The 20571-nt window shown below is 40.4% G+C and overlaps 2 protein-coding genes across 2 annotated transcripts in view; one reads left to right on the top strand and one right to left on the bottom strand.

Moving 5' to 3' along the window:
• Positions 1-19616, bottom strand: part of DTWD2 (DTW domain containing 2) — a 108908-nt gene extending 89292 nt beyond the window's left edge. Inside the window, exon 1 of the mRNA XM_083816080.1 lies at positions 18068-19616. Coding sequence (XP_083672206.1) covers positions 18068-18222 — 155 coding nt within the window. The 5' untranslated portion in view covers positions 18223-19616. The remainder of the gene's footprint in view (positions 1-18067) is intronic.
• Positions 10366-16337, top strand: LOC310889092 (endogenous retrovirus group 3 member 1 Env polyprotein-like). Its single transcript, XM_083816079.1, has 3 exons — positions 10366-10726; positions 14160-14267; positions 15103-16337. Exon 3 carries the CDS (start codon positions 15228-15230, stop codon positions 16302-16304), a length of 1077 nt encoding a protein of 358 aa, XP_083672205.1. The 5' UTR covers positions 10366-10726; positions 14160-14267; positions 15103-15227; the 3' UTR covers positions 16305-16337.
• Positions 19617-20571: the final 955 nt, after the last annotated feature.

Genomic DNA, 20571 nt, shown 5'->3' on the forward strand with positions numbered 1-20571 from the left:
TCAACTTAATGTCTGTTTCTGCACACATGAGGGTTTTCAAAAGAACTTAAATGGTCAAATTCCAAGTTCAAGAGAACTTAGAAATAGGTGTAGGTCTCCAAGAGAAACACCACATCTGGATTTAATTGCTCATCTCTTTGGTATTTTAATGAAGAAATTCCCTATTAGAGAGTACAATTAACAAGTACTTATATTAAAAAGTGCAAAACACATTTAAATCCTAATGATTTTACAGACTAAGAGCTCAGTCTGATGAACACACTTAATAAAGAGAGAGCAGTTACCAAGTTTCTAAATGAAGTCTCACTAGATACTAAGGGAAACCCTAAAGGGACTAATCCCCAATTACTGAAGAGTAATACTGACTTCAGAACTACCAAAATAAACAAGTTCCATATATTATAAAACTGAAGAGGACCACCACTGTTGTCCCATAGAAGTAATAAACCAAAAGAAGTCCCAAAATAGCTTTTTTGAGCACCTTTCTTTCTAAAATACCACTCTCTTGATTTACTATTTTCTAGCAGTTAACAATATAAACCAGTGTTAACAAAACTAGTCACTGTTAGTCACAGTCCTCTCAACAGTCTGACCTCACATCTGGGCTGCTTCTTGAAAACTCTCCTACAAAAAAAAAGTTCTTATAAAAAGTATTGGAACTCTGTTTACATCTGTTAAGCTGCAGATAGACATTACCCAGGGAATATCCTCTCAAAAACTGCAGCTTCCACCACATTGTTCTGCTGCTAGATACCTGACTTCTGCTCTTATTCCCATAGATTGATTACCCAAGGACAATTCTTACTATCCATCCATCCTCCAAGATCAGAAAACAGTCATTAATCGTTGTCTTTTCCCTGTCACCCAAGGAAGAAATACTCACAAAGACCAAAACTAAGTTTGTCTGATGATTAACTGAAGAAGTAATGGGTTTAGGTTTCTTGACTGTAGTTATACTGAGACTACCTAATTTTCAATGTTACTGTTCACTCTACCAGTTTTTCAGCACTGATATTTCTTTCTTCACAGGAATTATATCAGTACCTTTACTGACTCAATATGTAATAACATCTAAGAAGGTAAGGAGGTATTACAAGCTTTTTAAAAAAGAAAATTAAAAATCCCCTGCTAATAAGCCCTTTCTTCATAAATATAGTTCTATGTCAAGTTCTGTAGGATTTTTAACATTAAAGTCTGGAAGAATTATGTCAAGCTGGTAACCACGGTGAAGTTGAAATTAACTACACATAATCACAGCATTAGCTTTCCTCCACTCTCCACCCCATTACTCAAGACTTCAAAAAAAATTAGATACCAAAAGAAAATTTTTAAACTGACATCTCTTGAAATATCTTGGATAAAAAAGGTTATCCAGGCCAATAAAAGACTCTAGCTTTAGTAACTGCCATTTTAGCACACATTCAAAGTATTGCTGGAAAGGCTACCATCTGAAACAAATATCCTATATTCCTCTTATAATTTTAAATGCACTTTTGGTATTTTTTTCTTTTTAGAATATAGAAGAAATGTAAACAGACATCTAGTATCTAAAGTAACTTATTTTTATTCTTCACATGGAAAAACACGACAGTTTAACTTTTCCAGCACTGGATTTCTCCAGATTGTTTGGCTTCCTGAATAAACCCACAAACTATAGGTGTTTTATATAAGATAAGGAGTATTTTCTTTCCACTTTCTGATGTGAGCATCCGAATACATCATTCCTGAACATTTCACATTCATTCCAATCTGGTCCATTTATTAACTCCCTTGTTCACATGATTCCCCTATTTTCAACTTCATTAAACTGGACTTTTGAAATAAATAGAAGTGTTGAAGTTCTGAAACTAGAAAGAAGTATTGGAATGAATGTCAATTTCAATGACACCACAAGAAAATGAAAATATTTTGTAAAAGACATTCTAAGGGTGTATTAGTAGACACTGAAAAAAATGTACAAAAAATGTGCCTTTTAAGATGCTCCTTCCAAAACCTAAGGAACGTGCACACTGAATTTTATGTAAAATGTCTAGTCTTTTGGATGTCAATTGATTGTCTGCTTGGAAAATTAAAAAAATATATATATATTATCAATCATTAATATAGACACAATTAAGAAAAACGTGTAGAGAGAAATAAAGATCCGGGACGATAAGTGTTTGACTACTTATTAGGTAAGAAAAAATACCATTCACGTTTACAGCATAAATTATCTACAGTCTACTACTGATGTGCCAGAAGAGCCATAGTAAGAAACTCCCAGGACACTCTTTATCTGTTTCCTTTACATAGGGCCAAGCAAGACGAAAACTAAGTGCAGCAAGGACACATCCTCCTTTATGTGACTAAGCTGAAGCAGCTGGACATTCATGAGAAGACAAGTGAACCCAAACCATCTGTTACAGAGAGTTTGAAGGTCCTTAATATTGACATAGAAGCTTAATAGCTTTATGAACCGAGGAAAAGAATTTATAGAAACTTAACAGAAATGATAGGCCTAATTAGTGTAACTCGGAAATGGTACGTAGGAAGACAGAGGTAAAAATAGTTGAGGACAATGTTTTAGAAGGCAAAGGAAAGCTGTGCTTCCAGTCACAACACAGTTGAGCACCAGGCTGACATCCAGGAATCTAAGGGTTGATTATTTGTTCCAAGCAAAAAATATTACAGAATTTGACAAAAAACATTTCAGCAGAGCTCATGGAACAAAACTATGATCCAGTTAAAGCTATGAAAGAGACAAGGGAAAACCAAATCCAGTGCAGACAGCATTTGACGTTAAAAAAATGAAGAAATAACAAACATGAGCATTAAAAGGGGTAAATCTGGAACAGGTACTAGATGATGGAATGAAATACATCCGTTCGGAGGAGAGATGACAGCAACAACCACTTTCCGTAACTGAAACAGAAGACAAGAAAAATACATAAATGAAAGGCATGCCAAAAAACTACAGGTGGAAGAAGTCAGATGATCTTGACAATTCATTCTCAGGGAAGGCAGGAAAAAAAAAAAAAAATCTGGATATACAGAATTCTGCCAAATTCTCCCTCATAAAATGCAAGAAAAAATAAAGAATTGGATGCACCTAAACCAAGCCTTTGGGTATAGAGATAAGAGTCTTGAGCTCTCATCTACCATCACACTGTAAACAGGAAAAAATACATACTGGTTTTTAGTTTTTTGCTTTGTGTTATGTTTATAAAAATCAATAGCAATTCTTGTAAAGGTACCGTTTGTATTTTTATGCGATTAAATTGAGGTTTGATCACTGTTGAAACATCTTTGGCTTCTCTTACAATAAACTACCATCCCCAAGGCAAAGTTACACTTGATGTAATTACAGAAAAGCAGCAGATCAAAGGCACTACAGTTGCTTTAATTAACAAGATTATTCTCTGCTGCAGTTCTTGTCTCTGGTTGTGCTTCTACTAGTACTTAGTTATCCATAGTCAAAAGGATGTGGCCAGCATGACGTTGGCTTTTTTTTTTTTTTTAATTCCAGCAGATCAAAATGTATGCCTACTAAGTTGGACAAGCACAAAATAAGTGGCCTAAAAAGGTCAGTACTCATTAGTCTGTTCAGAATATAATAGGAAATGAATAAATGCCTTCGAAGTTTAGCTGAGCAGAAAGAAGAACCATTCAAGTCAGTGAAATTTTCAATTCATCAACAGCACTGGCACCAGTCATTACTGTTAATTCAGGACAAGGAAACGATAGCATGATAAATTATTATAGATACAGTAACTACTAATTGCAGAATAAAAATAAACTGAAACCCACCGAACAAGGCTTAGTTTGATATTTTATATTTCAAACCAATACAAGCCACAGAATTTAATATGCAAACTACAGTCATTTCAAAGCAACATTAATAAAAGTGTGGCAGATTAAAAGAAATCACAGGCATTGAACTTGGGAACTGTACTAATGCTTGGTCATTCTTCCCACTTACCTGTAGCATCTCTTCCTAAAATGTGATACAAATTACATGTATCTTGGTGTATGCATCAATTTCAGTAAAGTTTCAACTTTACCTGTAGTTGGTAAATTCTACATGTACTTTATTTCTTAGTAAGTAATTTCAGCAGTCCCTCCTAACATTGTTTAAAATTCCTTTATTTGGGAGGTTCCTACTAAAAAAGATTAAAAACTTGAGACATATTCATATAAGAAAAATAAACGTAATTTTTAACTGGTAGGGACTTTCAGACTTGTGCATGCTTGCTTTCAACACCCACAACTCCACTAAAATTTCTTAGCCTCTTCAGAAGAGCTGACGTATTACTGCCTAAATATCTCTATTGCTCCAATGACAGGAAAATCTACATAACCACTTAAAGCTGAAATCACTGCAAGGCCAAAAAATAAAAAGTTTTTGCATTTTTTTTTCAGTTGTAAAAATAAGTGTTTACTGTTTAATAACCCTGCATTAGGCTATAAAACCTTTAAGGAATGTTTTCGCTTAAATGCACAAATGTTAAGCAAAAGACAACAATAACTTGTTGATTCTCAGCTGGCCAGTACAGCACAATGAACTCAAAGTCTGGGGGCTGGTGCGAGCTGGCTCAGGTCTGGATATGAATACATAAATCAGGTATCAAAAAGAAAGCTGTCGTGGCAACAGAGCGATTCCTCATGCCACTCATGTTAGCTACAGGGTCATCAAAGAGCCAGATCAGGGTCAGGCACAATTTACACCAAGATCTCTTATTCTGAGTTGCTTAAGCTTATGGAAACTGGAATACATTTACATCCCTACATTTACATCCCTACCTCTCTGTATTAAATTACACACATATTTGAAGTGATTTATATACAGAAAAACAACTAAATTATAAGAATAAAAAAAATGAAATATTTTACTTTCACGGTAGTGAGATATCTTTGCCAACACTTCTAATTATTTTTTGAAGAAATACAACTTATGGGGTGGCAAGACTATATTTTCTGTAACTATTTAATCATGCTTATCTGTGTTGAAACTAGTTTACAAAGGTGTTACTAATTCACCACTTCGGGGAATGCTGTGCCCACATTTGGGCTACAGTTTAAAAAGTCATGCATGCAGATACTAGACTGACACAAATGTACAACAGAATTGCAAATGCACTGTGTTTTCTGCAAAGTAATCACAGAACATCCCAAGCTGGAAAGGACCCACAGGAATCATTGAGTCCAACTCCTGGCTCCACAGAGGACCACCCAAAAATCAGACCATCAGACCGTGTGTCTGAGAGCGCTGTCCAAACACTTCTTGAACTCTGTCAGTCTTAGTGCCGTGACCACTGCCCTGGGGAGCCTCTCCCAGTGCCCGACCACCCTCTGGGTGAAGAGCACAGAATCATGGAAAAAGTTACAAGAAATAAAGTTAAGTTATAGAGGCGAAACTCCATGAGGATTTAATAACTGTGGATTCCTTATGTTATAATGCAACACACAAAACAATTCAGCCTGTTTGCTATTAGCAGCAGCAAAGACAGCTGTTTTAATAAGGACAAAACACCTTCACCACCGTGTCTTCCTGCTGGTCACTGCCCTCCTCCCCATTGGAAAAGTGAGCAAATCTTCCACACACGTCCAAACGCAGACTTAAGATTTAAATTTTTCAACATGATCACTCCTCACACATGCTCTGTTAGACATATCAGCAAAACACTGAATACTATCTACCAAAATACCTTACTCATCAAATGCTGACACTGCAGACATTTCTGAGACACTGCGACGTAAACTCTGGTATGTGGCATCATCATAATGTAACCTATGACTGTGAACAAGGAAAGCTAGGAGGTCAGTTTCATGTTTAAAAAGGACTATCTCTACAGGCTTTTTGCTCCATTTCAGAATTAAATTTTATTATTTAAAGCTTGTTATTAATAACTTTCTGTATAAATAATTTTATAAATAATTGTTATTTATAATTGTATTAAAATTGCATTGGTGCGTTTTATAATTAATTTATTAACAATATTTATTGCATTATTGTAGTGCTCTGGATCTCCTGATCAGGAAGGAGATGAAGCCTTCTTCAGACAACTAGAAGAAGCCTTATGTTCACAGGTCTTGGTCCTCGTGGGCATTTCCAGCCATCCTGGTATCTGCCAGGAGGACTACAGCCGGGCTCAAGCAATACAGACCTGAGTGGGTTGATGACAACTTCCCAGCTCAAGTGATTGAGAAGCCCACAGGGGAAGTTGCTGTGCTGAACCCGGTGGGTACAAACAAGACAGAACTGCTCAGGGGTGTGAAAGCTAGAGGCAGCCATGGCTGCAGTGACCATGATATGGCAGTTCAGGATCCTAAGAGAACAGGGCAAAAAGGTAGGGCAAAAAGGATATGTATAATCACAGCATAAATACATACTGTTCGGATTTAGGAGTTTTTGAAAGTGCTAATAGTTGTTTAAAAAATAAAATAAAATACCCTCAATGCACTTCTTAAGAACCTGGCATAGTAAAATCCATTTAAGTCATGCCTGTCACCACGCACATTTTCTTTTCTCAAAGCAAATATAACAGGAAATGCATGAAGCTTTTTATAAATATCTTACATTGCAAAATAGTCAGTCACTTCTTACAAGTCAGGAACCATAGGAAAATATATAGGTTTAGCTGCATAAGCAGTTTATTTAAACAGTGATAAGCAACCAGTACTTTCAGGAAGTAAAGAATTGCAATATGCTTAGAGCAGTGAAAATAAATGCCTACAGCTCATATTTTAAGAACTTCAAAGAAATCAAAGGCTAAGAAGCAATTTATGCACAAGGCATTGCTAAAAGAATTAATGCATGCTTATTTCGCTTTCTCTGATATTGTTAATTAAACATTAAAATTCATGTCTACACTTAAATACCTTACCGATGTGCTGTAAAGCGGCTGCATATATTTACTTGTGTTGAAGAAAGATCACATTACTTTTTCTCACTCAGTATTTGTAGGACTCAATAGGATTGTTAGTAAGTATTGGATACTTATGTAAGAACATTATATTTTTCTCAAAGTATGAAGTCAGACTGTTCCATCACATGTCATTATCCATCTATTGACCTTAACAGATTAACACATAGCCACATGGAACACCCATTGTAAGTATATGTAATATTTTAGGTATAGGCAAAGGGAGCAATGGGATTAAAGGATTAAAGTTCTTCTCTCTCTCTTTTTTTTTTTTAACTTGAAATACAAATACTGTATCACAGCTAGTATCATAGTAGAACCTGAGAAAACACCACCAGTTGTTATCCTAATTTTACAACAAAAAAGTCTTGCAAACATACAGGAGTTTCCAGTAGAGATTTCTGATTGCCCACAAACTGAGACCAAGCAATGCCCAAACATATACCATAAATGATTCTCACAGTTACAAGTCTTTCAACTTTTCCTGAAAACACTCCTCCTGAAGCTCTCCTACTACAGCAGAACTCAGCACATGCACAGTTAAGATGTGTAACAGCAAATCACTGTACACTTATAACTCTTGCACTACCAAATGGCTTTTTGCCTAAAAGCACAACAGGCATCCAGAAAAAGAATGAGCTTTAACCCACAAGTACACTTTCAAAATGTTATGTGGCTCCAAGACTGTCACATCACATCATGTTGCACCAAATTGTGTATGGATGCTACTGTGGGGCTTGCTTATTTTGTTTTACATACTAACAGAAACTTGGATGCTACATTGAGCTTATTTTCCGTTTACAATATATGGGGTTAGGGATTCAACTCCTGATAGTAAAGTCAACACTTACATCTGCCGAGGAAGCCTTAAAAACTGACCAAATAGCCATCAGTGATTCAAAGTTAATCACCACTCACCTTTTGGTTTTGGCAGGCAAACAGAATATTTATCAAGTTGTAGCCTCAAGAATAGTCCAGCATAAAGTATGCTGCACATACTTCTTTTGCACCAGCAATATGCAATCTCTAACACCATCGAAGAGTAGGATCATTTCCCACAATCTCTTCGTAAACAAGCAATTCCACACACTTGCACATACATAAACACACACACGCACAAAAAAAAAAACTTTCAAAACGTAAAATTTCTTTACAACATTTCATTTAAATTCACCATCATAACCTATCACTAATGCCACCATTTTCTCTGCAACCAAAAAAAAAAAAGCTCTCTAAAGCATAATACTTACAAACATTCCACTCCTTCAACATTTTCAAGTCATTCATTTTATCTAAAATGAAAATTCACCTACCTTATTCCATCCTACATCTCCTTTTCACATCTTTACTGACTGAGTACTTGCTAGGAAGCTGTAAGTCAATTGTCTTGCCATATCAAAAAGTCAGTCCCCATGAGGGATCACCAAATCATGCTTAAGAAAACCCATTCTTCTGTGCATTTGTACTGAACTCAGACTATCACCACTACAAGTATTGAGTACAAATACTCTTAAATCACATCCACTAAGGTGCTTTATGGGGAAAATCTACTTTAAATCTACTTCTTCAGAAAATTTAGGAATTCTTTTAGAGATACCTGCCCCCAACTATCATTCATGATAATATTCAGGGTAAAAATCATGTTTCACAATACGTCTTCCCATGACATACCCTAAGTTGCCTAAGTGTTCACTTTTGCTCCAAGTTGTGCCTCAGATTGCTATGATCAATGAAAACCATAGTTTAGTTAAACTGTTCCTGCGGTAGATGATGGAGGGAAAACACTTCACAAAGAGACTGATTGCACGGTACAGTCTGTCATCACAATATCCATCAAAACTTTTTTTTTTTTAATTGTTATACTCATCACTTTCTTTGTTTCTTAAAAAGCACGTGGATCTGTGGTCTCTTTATCCTCCCTTCTTTCTCTGTCCCTGCATTTCTTTCAGTGTTCTTTGCAACAAGTAGATCTCATTTAGTGCTCTTCAGAAAGCCAGTGTTTTAACACTACATGGTGATGACAGGCTGAGTAAATACTTTCCATCATGTTTTACTAAGGAAAAAAAAAAAAAACAAGATTCCTATTCTGAAAACCATTTTTGTATGTGACTCATCAGAGAGCCTGTCCAAAACTGAAGAAAACACAGCAGAGGTTGTGAAACACACTGACAAAATAAACAACAACCAGCAGCACCCCACAGGCATTACAGAACAACTCAAGGTTAAATGGCTGAATGACAGTAGGTTAACTCTCATTTCACAGTTCCTTGGCCCCTCAGGACTAGAAATAGCAAATGTGAGAAAACTTAAAAATCTACCACAGGTAAAACTTCACATAAGCAGAAACTATAATTAAAATACAGTTAGTGAACACTCACAAAATTCTGTGATTTACATGGGAAGAATTAGCATGTCTTTTGCAAAAGGAAATCCTGCTTTTCAAAACTACTGAGGACCTCAGAAACAGTCAACAAACATGTAGATGAGGGTGTTCTAGTTCTTAAAAACCAACCTGGATCTTCCAAAAGGCATTTAACAAAGTCCCATACCAAAAGGTTACCAGGAAACTATGCAGTCACAGCATGAGAAAGGGTCCTCACAAGAATAAACAGAAACACATTACCCAAGGTGCAAATCTCCAGCTCCCTCACACCTTGAATGTTGCGTGCAAAAGAAGGTAGAAGCCAGAATCAGAATAAACAAAAAGGGATAATTCTTCCAATTTGGGTTTTGTAGGCCTGAGGTGTCTTTTTGCCAACAAGACATTGTGGATACAAGAACTTTACATTTACATTCATGCACAGCAGGAAAACAATCTACTGGAGCATATTAATCACAAAGCCAAATCTCGCTCAAGAAGCCCCCTGAGCTAAAATTGTTGAAGAAAATGAGAGGAGCAAAAGGGAAGTCATGCATCTGTCCAGTTTTTACCTTGGCCATCAACTTTTACCCATGTTTGTTTGGTTTTTTTAAACAGCTAACTTTACACTTACAAATGTTATGACTGACACTATGCATACACTTGCAATGAAGTCAAAATTAGATATAGCATCAGAATGTTTACATAGCAGATCTGCTAGTGTAAGAAATGGTCCAGCAATTCGTGCCACTAAGGGGTTTTGAAGGGTTAACATTGAGGCCTGGGTTTAGGCGAGAAAAGAACAAAGGGATTTCTTCGGAGAAAAACTGCTGACTTTGCACGGATGTGCAGTAACTTCTGATAGCCGGCCAAGAGACCACTAGATAAGGAGGAAGAATAAGAGCCTTCCTGTCTCCCTGGACCACGAGATAAGGAGGAAAATATGAGCCTCCCTGTCTCCCTGTTCGAACGGCCCCTGAGAAAGTAACAGAGACTGATAAGCAGGCGACATCGGATTTGGGAAACCAATTATAATAACCCTGCCTCTTCTAGAAGTAGTAATAAATATGTATTAGCCTAGGAGTATAAAAAGGTAGATGCCTTACGTAACGGGTGTGCGTCCCGGTGGAGCAGAGACTCCCGGCGCACCCAGCGCTGTTTGCTTGCCTCTATTCGTTTAATAAATTGTAAACTCTGATTGTAATCCTATTTGGGACTCAGTCATTTATAACAATTGGGGGCTCGTCCGGGATGGTCTTGGTTCCTGAATTCTGACTTGATCTAGGAGGGGCGCCCCCACCATTTGGTGGCTCCTGTTCGAGTCAGGTCGGGGCTAACACCATCCTGAACCTGAATAAGGGCAAGCAAAGATTTAGATTTTTTTTATGAGCTCCCTTTGCCGGCTGCAGCACTATATTTTGCCCGTAATTCTGCGCGCGAAGATCCGAACGAAGACGACGGAGTCGTAAGTATTTAATGTGTATACCGTTCGGTTGGGTGGGTTTCGGTTGCCTGTGTGTGTGAGAGTGTGACTGAGACGGAACGTAGTTCCGAAGCGATTGTGGAGGTCTTCTAACCGCGGTTCCAATCTCCCGCGAGGGACTTGGCCGGTGAAGGACCGAAGCGATTCCTATAGGATTCGTGGGTGGGTGATAGGTCCTAAACCCCCTGCAAGACACTCTCACTAAGGCAACCAAGGGCTGTAGGAATTGCCACAGTAAAATTCCTAGATGGGTCAGACAAAATTGAAGACCCGGGACCAGAGAAAAGGGAGCAAATTACCAGACATACCACCAGAAAGTCCATTAGGGATAATGATTAGAAATTGGAACGATAGGGGCCCCAGAAAAGGAAAAAGCAAAGTAAAAATGATTCAGTATTGTATGATAGAATGGCCAAAGGAGCCTTTAAGACCACATGTCTTTTGGCCTATTTTCGGATCTTTTGAAGACTGGGTTTGCCAGGCTTTAAATCTACATGTTAACTCAAAGGAACCTTTTAGCCAGGAGGAAAGTGATTATGCAGGATTATGGATCAGGATCTCACGTCCTTTTCCAGCCTCAATATTTACACTAAAAGCAGACGAGAAGTTTGACGAAGAAGAGAACAAAAAAATAAAAAATAAAAAAAAAAAGGAAAAAGAAAAAGATGATGAATGGGAGTCATTGGATAACCTACCACCTCTATATCCTAACAATCCACCCCCGGTGGTGCATCTTGTAATCCTGTTTTGTTCTTAAATGTTTTGACTGTGTCAAGGAGGAAGGTGGGAGCATTATCTAAGTAACAGTTTAAAAGTTTGGGTATATTCGCGGTGGTGTTCGGTCAGTTTCCCAAGTATCGGGGGAGAGGGGCTGACTGATTATCAAAGTGGTAGAACGGAGAGTCACTTCTTTGGTGGTTCGGGCCTGAGCCCTAGGAATTTGGTAAGAAGGGGGAGAGCGAATTTATTTAGGCCTCAATACCTTTTTAAACCCCCATCTTGACGGATACACAGGAGTGATTCCTTGTTTTGTGTAGGCTTACTAACAAAGTGCATGAGAAAAATTAGCATTCGGCTTGAAATTCGGTCTTATTGAAATGTAAATTTTGTGGAAAAGGTGTTATTGTTTGTCTAGAAGACGGAAGGCTGAGTGCTTCAGGTGTTTTTCCGAAGTCCTGCGGATTTATGATTGGAATGGGGCTCATTAATAATCTGAAATAGTAAAGTTTGTATGTGGAAAGAAGAGTTTAATCCCAAAGAATTGGGACATTTGGGAAGAAGATTAGGAAAAGATAGTAAAAACCTGCAATAAAAAGGTTTGCGTGGAAATTGAAACAAGGGACAGTAAGTAATATAAATAAATAAAAGGGAATGGGAAATCAAGGAAAAGGGGAAAATCCAAAAAAAAAAAAAAAAAAAAGACGTCCTAAAAAAAAAAAAAAAAAAAAAAAAAAAAAAGCCTCCTTGGGTGCATATTGGCACATTGGAAGGATATTGTTAGAAATGGGGGCACAGAAAGCAAGAGGACTTTCACTAAGTATTGCAATCAATGGTGGCCACTATATAAACTAAATGGCCACTTTATGGATCAATCGACTATAACAGTGTCTTGCAATTAATGTTTTTGAGGAGAGAAGGAAAATAGGATGAAATGTTGTATAGTGATATGTTGTTTCAGCATCTTGGAGGGAAAAGGTTTGGAATTAAGTTGGCCCCTGACTGAGCCTTTGGTGTTGGCATTAGAAAAGTACGGGCTGGAGAAAGATAAAGGAAGTGTTAAAAGGGTTGTTGAAGGTGTTAAAGGCTGTGTGGCATGTAGTATTTAACAGAGCTGTTTGAAGTTGAATGAGCAGGGGAAGAGGATGTAGGAATGCTAATAGTTCCGCCTCAACCCGAGGCTGAGATCTCTAAATCGCGGTGTGAGCCCTCTGGGGCAGGGGGACCGTGATGGGTCCGAGAGAGTTGTCGTGGAAACAGAAAAGCAGCTAACTCTTGAAACAACCTGAGTTCCTGTGTGAGCTCAGATTGCCAATGGGACCGCTCAGGGAACTGTCAACGATTGCATTCCCCTGACCGACCCCCTCACTGAGACCCTAATCACCCCGGAAATTATGTAAATACCAAAATCTGGTTAAAATGGGAAACGAGAATCTGTTCCAACAAGGTCCAAAAGAAACCCCTATGGAATTTTTGAATTTTTGGACCAACTTTGAAATGCAATGAGAAAAAAAAATGGACCTGGCTTAAAAACAAACAAACAAACAAACAAACAAACAGAGGCAACTGGCTAACCTCTTTCCAGGGCAATCAGCCCCTGATATCAGAAAGAAATTGTCTTAGGCTGCAGGACAAACAACAGTCAGGAATGATGGGGACCTGGGGCATCTACCCTAGCAGGTCCACTAGTTGAAATAAAGCTAGGAAACGAAGACAGGCTTGAATTTTTTGTTGGTTATGGGAGCTTCTTTCTCTGTGTTAATTAGGCTGTAAATGTAATAGGAGCAACATATTCAGTGTTAAATAGTTTAAAAGGACGATTAGGAACTAAGACAACTACAATAATTGGAGCCACAGGGAAAGAGGAAGAATGGTCATTCTTACGACCCCTTGATTTGCGTTTTGGGGGTGAGGAACTAACCCATAAATTTTAGTATGTACCAGAATGCCCGATGCCACTCTTGGGACGGGATCTATTAGCCAAATTAGATGCAACAATAACCTTTGAGGATGGAGAATTAATAATGAAGGTACCTGAGTCCAAAGTAGGCCAAATCCTAATGATCAAAGATAAACCCTTTGTTAATATTCCAAGAGAAGTAGAAAATGCAGTTATAGCAACAGTACGGGAAACAGATGTACCAGGGAAGTCGAAACTGGCACAACTGGTAAAGGTGGAATTAAAGGAAGGAGCCAAACCTGTTTGAATCAAACAATATCCACTTAAGATAGAAGCTAGGCACGGGAATAGTGAAAATTATTGACAAATTTCTCAAATATCAGATTCTGGAAGAATGTAAATCGGAATACAATACTCCAATTTTTCCAGTAAAGAAGCCGAATGGCGAGTATAGATCTGTACAAGATCTTAGAGCAGTAAATGAAATAACAAAGGATATTCACCCGGTAGTAGCTAATCCTTACACATTGTTAACATCTGTGAAAGAGAAATATAAATGGTTTACCGTGATAGATTTAAAGGATGCCTTCTTTTGCATACCTCTTGATAAAGATAGTAGAAAATTATTTGCCTTCAAATGGGAAAACGTACTGAAGTTTTTGGACCACATATGGTAACAACCGTTTTGGAACAAAGGGGGGGGGCACTGGTTATCACCCAGCCGGATGATGAAATATCAGGCAATACTAACTGAACAAGATGACATAACCTTGAAAACGACTAACCTGTTATATCCAGCAGTATTTCTAGGAACTGTTCCAGAAGAAGGACCATTGGAACACAATTGTGTGGAAATAATCGAACATACGCCAGCCGTGAATATTCGAAGGATGTACCCCTTGAAAGGTATTCAGTGGGAATACCACACTCCGTGGCACCCACAAAGCTCAGGGAAAGTAGAAAGGATGAATCAAACAATAAAACAACAATTGGCTAAGTTAATGATCGAGACACAGCTGCCCTGGACGAAATGCTTACCATTGGCACTTTTAAACATAAGAACTAAACCACACAGTGAGACTGGTTATCATCATATGAAATGTTATATGGTACGCCTTATTCTCAAGGGATGCCCCTAGGGAACAATGTAGTTGAGGATCATAGTATCCAGAAATACATAATTACCATTGGAAGGAGATTACAGGAGATAAGATAAATTGGGATGATGACTCAGACACCACCTTTAGGATTTGCTATTCATAAAATACAACCAGGAGACAAGGTCTTAATAAAAACCTGGAGAGAAGAATCATTGAACCCCCGATGGGAGGGACTGTACCTTGTTTTACTTACTACTGAAACAGCTGTGAGAACAGCAAGAAGGGGTTGGACCCACGCATCCAGAATAAAAGGACCAATAACTACCGAAGCCTGGAGGGTTGAGTCCACTCCTGGGGAACTGAAACTGAGACTAAAGAGGAACTGATATCCCAGCAATGAGGTTCTGCATGAATTAAGGGCACTGGATAAAGAGGACAAGTCTGAAGGGAGGAAAGGGAGAAGGCAAGACCGGGGTAGGACCCTCCACTGCGGCGTGTATGGTCTACCGAGGGAGGCAACCCCTATGGGTATAGACCGCCGAGTGAGAGTGCCTCGACCGGACTTCTCCCTCACCAAGATCAGTTTGTCCTGAGAAAAATAACATGAGAACCTTTTAAACCCATAATAAAATTGTGATTAGTTTTTCCAGGAGCTGGATCACCCTGAAGGGCTGAATGGTAACACAAGCTCTGAAAGCGGGCCCAACCCCATGATTGAAGGCGCTTCCCACACTCTCAAGATTGGACGGCGAAAAAGGCTTATAATATGACAGGTCGCCAAAGAGAACTGAATTGTGACTGTAAGTGGAAACCCAACGTGGGAGCTTGGAAGCGTGCATATACGAGTACAAACGGGGCAGACATTGTAACAGGACCACTCGGTAACAAGGACACTCTGTATTATCACGCCCCAAAGGGTAAAGATGGATGGGATGGTCATTTTCCAAACGGGACGTGGGCCCTAAAGGGACATTATTGGGTGTGTGGCAAACATGCTTACAAGAGGCTACCTGGAAACTGGTCGGGAATATGCTATGGGGGGTACATAAGACCCTTGTTCTTTTTATTGTCACAAACACAAGGAAATCATTTAGGAATAAGATTATATGATGACCTGAACAGAGTAAAACGATCTATTGATACTTCCTTATCCGGGGGTAGTGCCCAAAAATGGGGAAAGGATGAATGGCCTCCTGAAAGAATCATACAGCATTATGGGCCAGCCACCTGGAACCCAAATGAGTTGATATCAGGAGCCCGAGAACCTATTTATAATTTGAACCGAATAATTAGGTTGCAAGCTATCCTCGAAGTTGTAACAAATCAAACAGCGACAGCCTTGGATCTTTTGGCTGACCAATCCACTCAAATGAGAAATGCTATATTCCAACATAGAATGGTCTTAGACTATTTACTAGCAGAAGAAGGGGGAGTATGTGGAAAACTGAACGATTCTAATTGTTGTCTACAGATTGATGATAATGGAAAAGTGGTCAAGCAGATAACAAAGGAAATTAGAAAGTTAGCCCACGTCCCAGTACAAACTTGGAAGGGTATGGATTGGGATTTCTTTTCATGGTTGCCTGGTGAACCATGGGTTAAAAGGATGCTGTTTTTATTTTTATGTGGTGTAATGACATTATTGTTTATACCTTGTATGATACCTTGCTTTACGTTGTTGATACGGCGAGTAATAAATAGCACCCAATTTGTGATGACTTCAGTGGAGAGAAAAGGTGACGTGTCGATAATGATGCTTAAGAAGTGGACACCCCGAGAACTGACTGATGAAATCCAATTGTTACTGACAAAGGTTGAAGGAGAGACACGAATTGATGATTAAAAAAAAAAAAAAGGGAGGAATTGTAAGAAATGGTCCAGCAATTCGTGCCACTAAGGGGTTTTGAAGGGTTAACATTGAGGCCTGGGTTTAGGCGAGAAAAGAACAAAGGGATTTCTTCGGAGAAAAACTGCTGACTTTGCACGGATGTGCAGTAACTTCTGATAGCCGGCCAAGAGACCACTAGATAAGGAGGAAGAATAAGAGCCTTCCTGTCTCCCTGGACCACGAGATAAGGAGGAAAATATGAGCCTCCCTGTCTCCCTGTTCGAACGGCCCCTGAGAAAGTAACAGAGACTGATAAGCAGGCGACATCGGATTTGGGAAACCAATTATAATAACCCTGCCTCTTCTAGAAGTAGTAATAAATATGTATTAGCCTAGGAGTATAAAAAGGTAGATGCCTTACGTAACGGGTGTGCGTCCCGGTGGAGCAGAGACTCCCGGCGCACCCAGCGCTGTTTGCTTGCCTCTATTCGTTTAATAAATTGTAAACTCTGATTGTAATCCTATTTGGGACTCAGTCATTTATAACACTAGTAAACCTCATCAACTTTCATTTAAGGAACATTTACAAGACCTATTTACAGGAACCTCACCAAAAATGATCTCCTGAATTCTTAAGTTTTGAAGAGCTTTACTTTACAGTGACTACACCGACACTTCATAAAATTAGATGCCTCTCTATTTGTTTTGTCAATCAACAGAAACGCATCAAATCAATACAGGTACTAGAAAATATTTTATTTAGTGGTTTTGCACAAATTTTTTCCTTCAGGAGCCACTGAGGTATTGCCCAGTCACTACATGAGAAGGATATATATAAACCTAGCCTGGTTACATTGTATTTCTGTAAATCAGAAGTCACTGATAGCTTGAAAAATCTGAGTTCCCACCAAGCTGTATTAACCCCTCCACATCCCAGAGTGTGAACGGATTTTAGAATTTCCTAAAAACTGTTAGGTGTTGGTAGTTTCTTGCCTTCAAGCTGCACGTGGCACAGCACCCAAAGCCTGGCCGCTCTCTGCATGTCGTATAGAGGACACCAGAGTCCCCTGCCCACCCTGACCTCGGTGCGGCCTGGGCAACCTGGACAAGGTTCCCCATGCCCACAGTGTACGAGGAGAGGCTTTGGGCTGGAACAGCCAGATTTACGCTGTGGGGGAAAACAATGAGGGACTGCATTTCTTCTCAGAAAGAGCAGTCAGGCACTGGAACGGGTTGCCCAGGGAGGTGGTGGAGTCACCGTCCCAGGGGGTGTTCAAGGAGAGGTTGGACCTGGTGCTTATGGACATGGTTTAGTGGGTGACATTGGTGGTAAGAGGATGGTTGGACCAGATGATCTCGGAGGTCTTTTCCAACACTAATGATTCTATGAAAACACAACAGCAGCTCTCACCCAGCGTCCCTAAATCCGCAGAAATCCCACACAAATGCCCGCTGCCCTCGCTGCCAGCAGCGGGGAAGCCGTTTCCCAACGCACGGATCACAACTCCGCAGCAGCCACAAGGCACACCAAACCCCTCCCGCTGTCACCGCCCCGGCCCTCAGCGCAGCCTCCGGGCGGCGGGGCGGGGCGGGGGCCTGCCGTTGAGGCCGCCTGCGCTGTGCCGTGCCCCGCCCCGCCCCGCCCCGCCCCGCCCCGCCCCGCCCCAGCCCGCCCCAGCCCGCCCCGGCCCGGCCCGGCGGAGCCAGGCCTGGCCCGCAGCGGCTGCCGCCATCTCCTGCTCCGCTCGCAGTGCCGCCGGCTCCTCGCCGCGCCTCACCTGCAGCGGCCGCACTCCGGCCGCCTCTCGCAGCGCTCCACCGGCAGCTCCCACAGCCCCGCGCAGCATTCGCGGTCCTCGGGCGGGGACGGCGACGGCGACGGGGACTGGGACGGGGAAGGGCCGGCGGCGCCGCTGCCGCCGCCTCGCTCCATGCCGGGGGTAGAGGGGGGCCGGTGCCCGCTGCCGCCGCCGGGGGGCGCCGGCGGTCAGGGAGAGGCGCCGCGGCGCCGCCCGCCATTTGCCCCGCCTCTCCCCCGCCGCAGAAGCCTTATGGCGGGCGCGGTGAGGTGGGGTCCGTGAGGCCTGAGGTGCGGGGCGACCGCATCGGCATCGCCCCGATGCGGCGTGCTTTGGGTTTCAGAGACGGGCAGGTTGGAGGAGAGCCCTGCGGTCATCCAGTCCAACCGAGCCAAGGGTTGGGACTGCCGGCCCAGTTGTAAAAAATTTGTCACCAAAGTTGTGCAGTTGACCTCAGAAAACAACTGGTGTACAGTAGTTAATGAGTCTGCATACGGAAGATCCTCTCCTGAAAGTATCAACTGAGTTGTGCCGTTGTCATATTTTCTGTTGTGCATATAAAACATTTCTACACATTTAAAATCTTCAGAGCCGTTTGGTATAGTTTAGACTTGCTGGTAATAGGTACACACACAAGATGTTTTCCATTTATTTATTTGTTTATTTTTGTAGTTTGTTGCTTACAATAAACGTATTCAATTCCTACTAGAATGCATTTTAGTCAAAAGAATGGGATTTCTGAAGCTGGCTGTAAAATTAGTGTAAATTCAATAATTTGCTTTGCAAATTTAAAATTATAAAGCTATTTACTGCAACTATTATATGCTACCTAATGTGGGCTTGGAGGCCAATAGAGGTAAAAAGGGTTCAGTTTTCCCTTAACTGAAAGACAGCGTTGTCACAAGACACATTGGTATAAACTGCAAAGGATTTATTTTGACTTAATTATTAGAAGTAATGCCACTGTAGTGGACAGGAGAAAGAGTATTGTTAAGTTAGCCCAGGGTCATCTTCACCCTTCCAGTTGCCAAAAAGAGTTTCCCATGCACTGCTACTGGCAGTAACATGGACACAGCGTCCCATGGGAGTCCACAAAGAGCAAATCTTGTAAGGATAATCAGCCTCAGTCATAAGCTTAAACCACTCTAGTCTGATACACACACAGAAGAAAATTAATATACTGACAGATGCGTAAAAGTAATAATAAAGGTACATGGGGTGATTTTATTGATGAGGGAATGGGCAAATGTAGCAGAGATAAGCCACAGGCTAAGTAGACAAATATAGTGCTTCTTGTGTATATCCATCTGAAGAGCGAAGTGGGTAGTTTAAGGCAAAGCAAAATGTTGGTACAAGACCAAGCTGGGATAAACTACCCATGCCTAAAACATATGTCTGAATTTAGCGGGTTCCTGTTATGAGAACACTGCTGTTCTGGACTACAAACAAACACAAAAGGAATTTAAAACCAGCCCAACCCTAGCTTTCTGGGGAACAGAGTTAGTATTTGTTATTTACACATTGTACCGGAACTTAACAGACCAGTAACTTCTCTAATAACAGGCCAGCAAACTACAAACCTGACACCAAATAGTTATTTAAAACAAAGCAATGCAGAAGCACAATTTCTAGGCCAAACAGTCTAAAGTTTAAGAGAAATGTTTCAATATTAAAGATAGAGGCAAAAAGGTAAATATTTTTTATGACTTCCTGATAATCATTTTTTTGCAGACTAATATGGAAGGTATGTCCATACTACAGTGCATAACTACCTTGAGTATTTGCTGTGCATACCCCAATCCGAATTAACACCTCCCCCATCCTATTGGAGACCTGAGGAACTCACAGCATCTCTTTGGATCTATGTTTGCAATCTGTAAATTCACCACCTCAGTCGACAGCATGACTGGGAGCTTCTTTTCTGCACTTAATACTCCTTCATGTACTGCACTGTTCCCTTTTTTGAGACTGTGAGTGATCACATGTTTGGTGACTATCTATAGACTCACCAGATTATGGAAAGTCCATTATATTTTATGGAAAGTACCATTCCTATACGTGTCCAATCTCTTCTTCATTATTATATAAATCAGTTCACATTTATTCTAGGATTTGCCCAAACCAAGCAAGAACAAGTTACACTTCTTGCTGTTACCAGTAGGGTACCCAGAAAAGTCCCCTGGATAAGTTCAATTTAACATATATTTGTTTCCAGGAGATGCGAAGAAGACACTTTTCCAGGGCAGCAGTTTTCCAACCAGCATACTCAAATGGCAGGTATTCTCCAGCAGCTTTAGCGAGTTCGGTGCAAAGCAGCACATTTCTACTCCCTGTCTCAACTCGTGGTTTCAAGTACCAACACAAGGCATATGAAATTCTGCTGAGCTTATGACCCGCTTTTGCAAAAGCTACAGCCTCACACAGAATACGCTTTCATGATGGCTCACAAATGTTGAATTCAGGCTTCTTTTTCTTTCCCGCCC

Source organism: Anser anser (assembly GCF_964211835.1).
Source record: "Anser anser genome assembly, chromosome: Z".
In the NCBI taxonomy this organism is placed as follows: Eukaryota; Metazoa; Chordata; class Aves; order Anseriformes; family Anatidae; genus Anser; species Anser anser.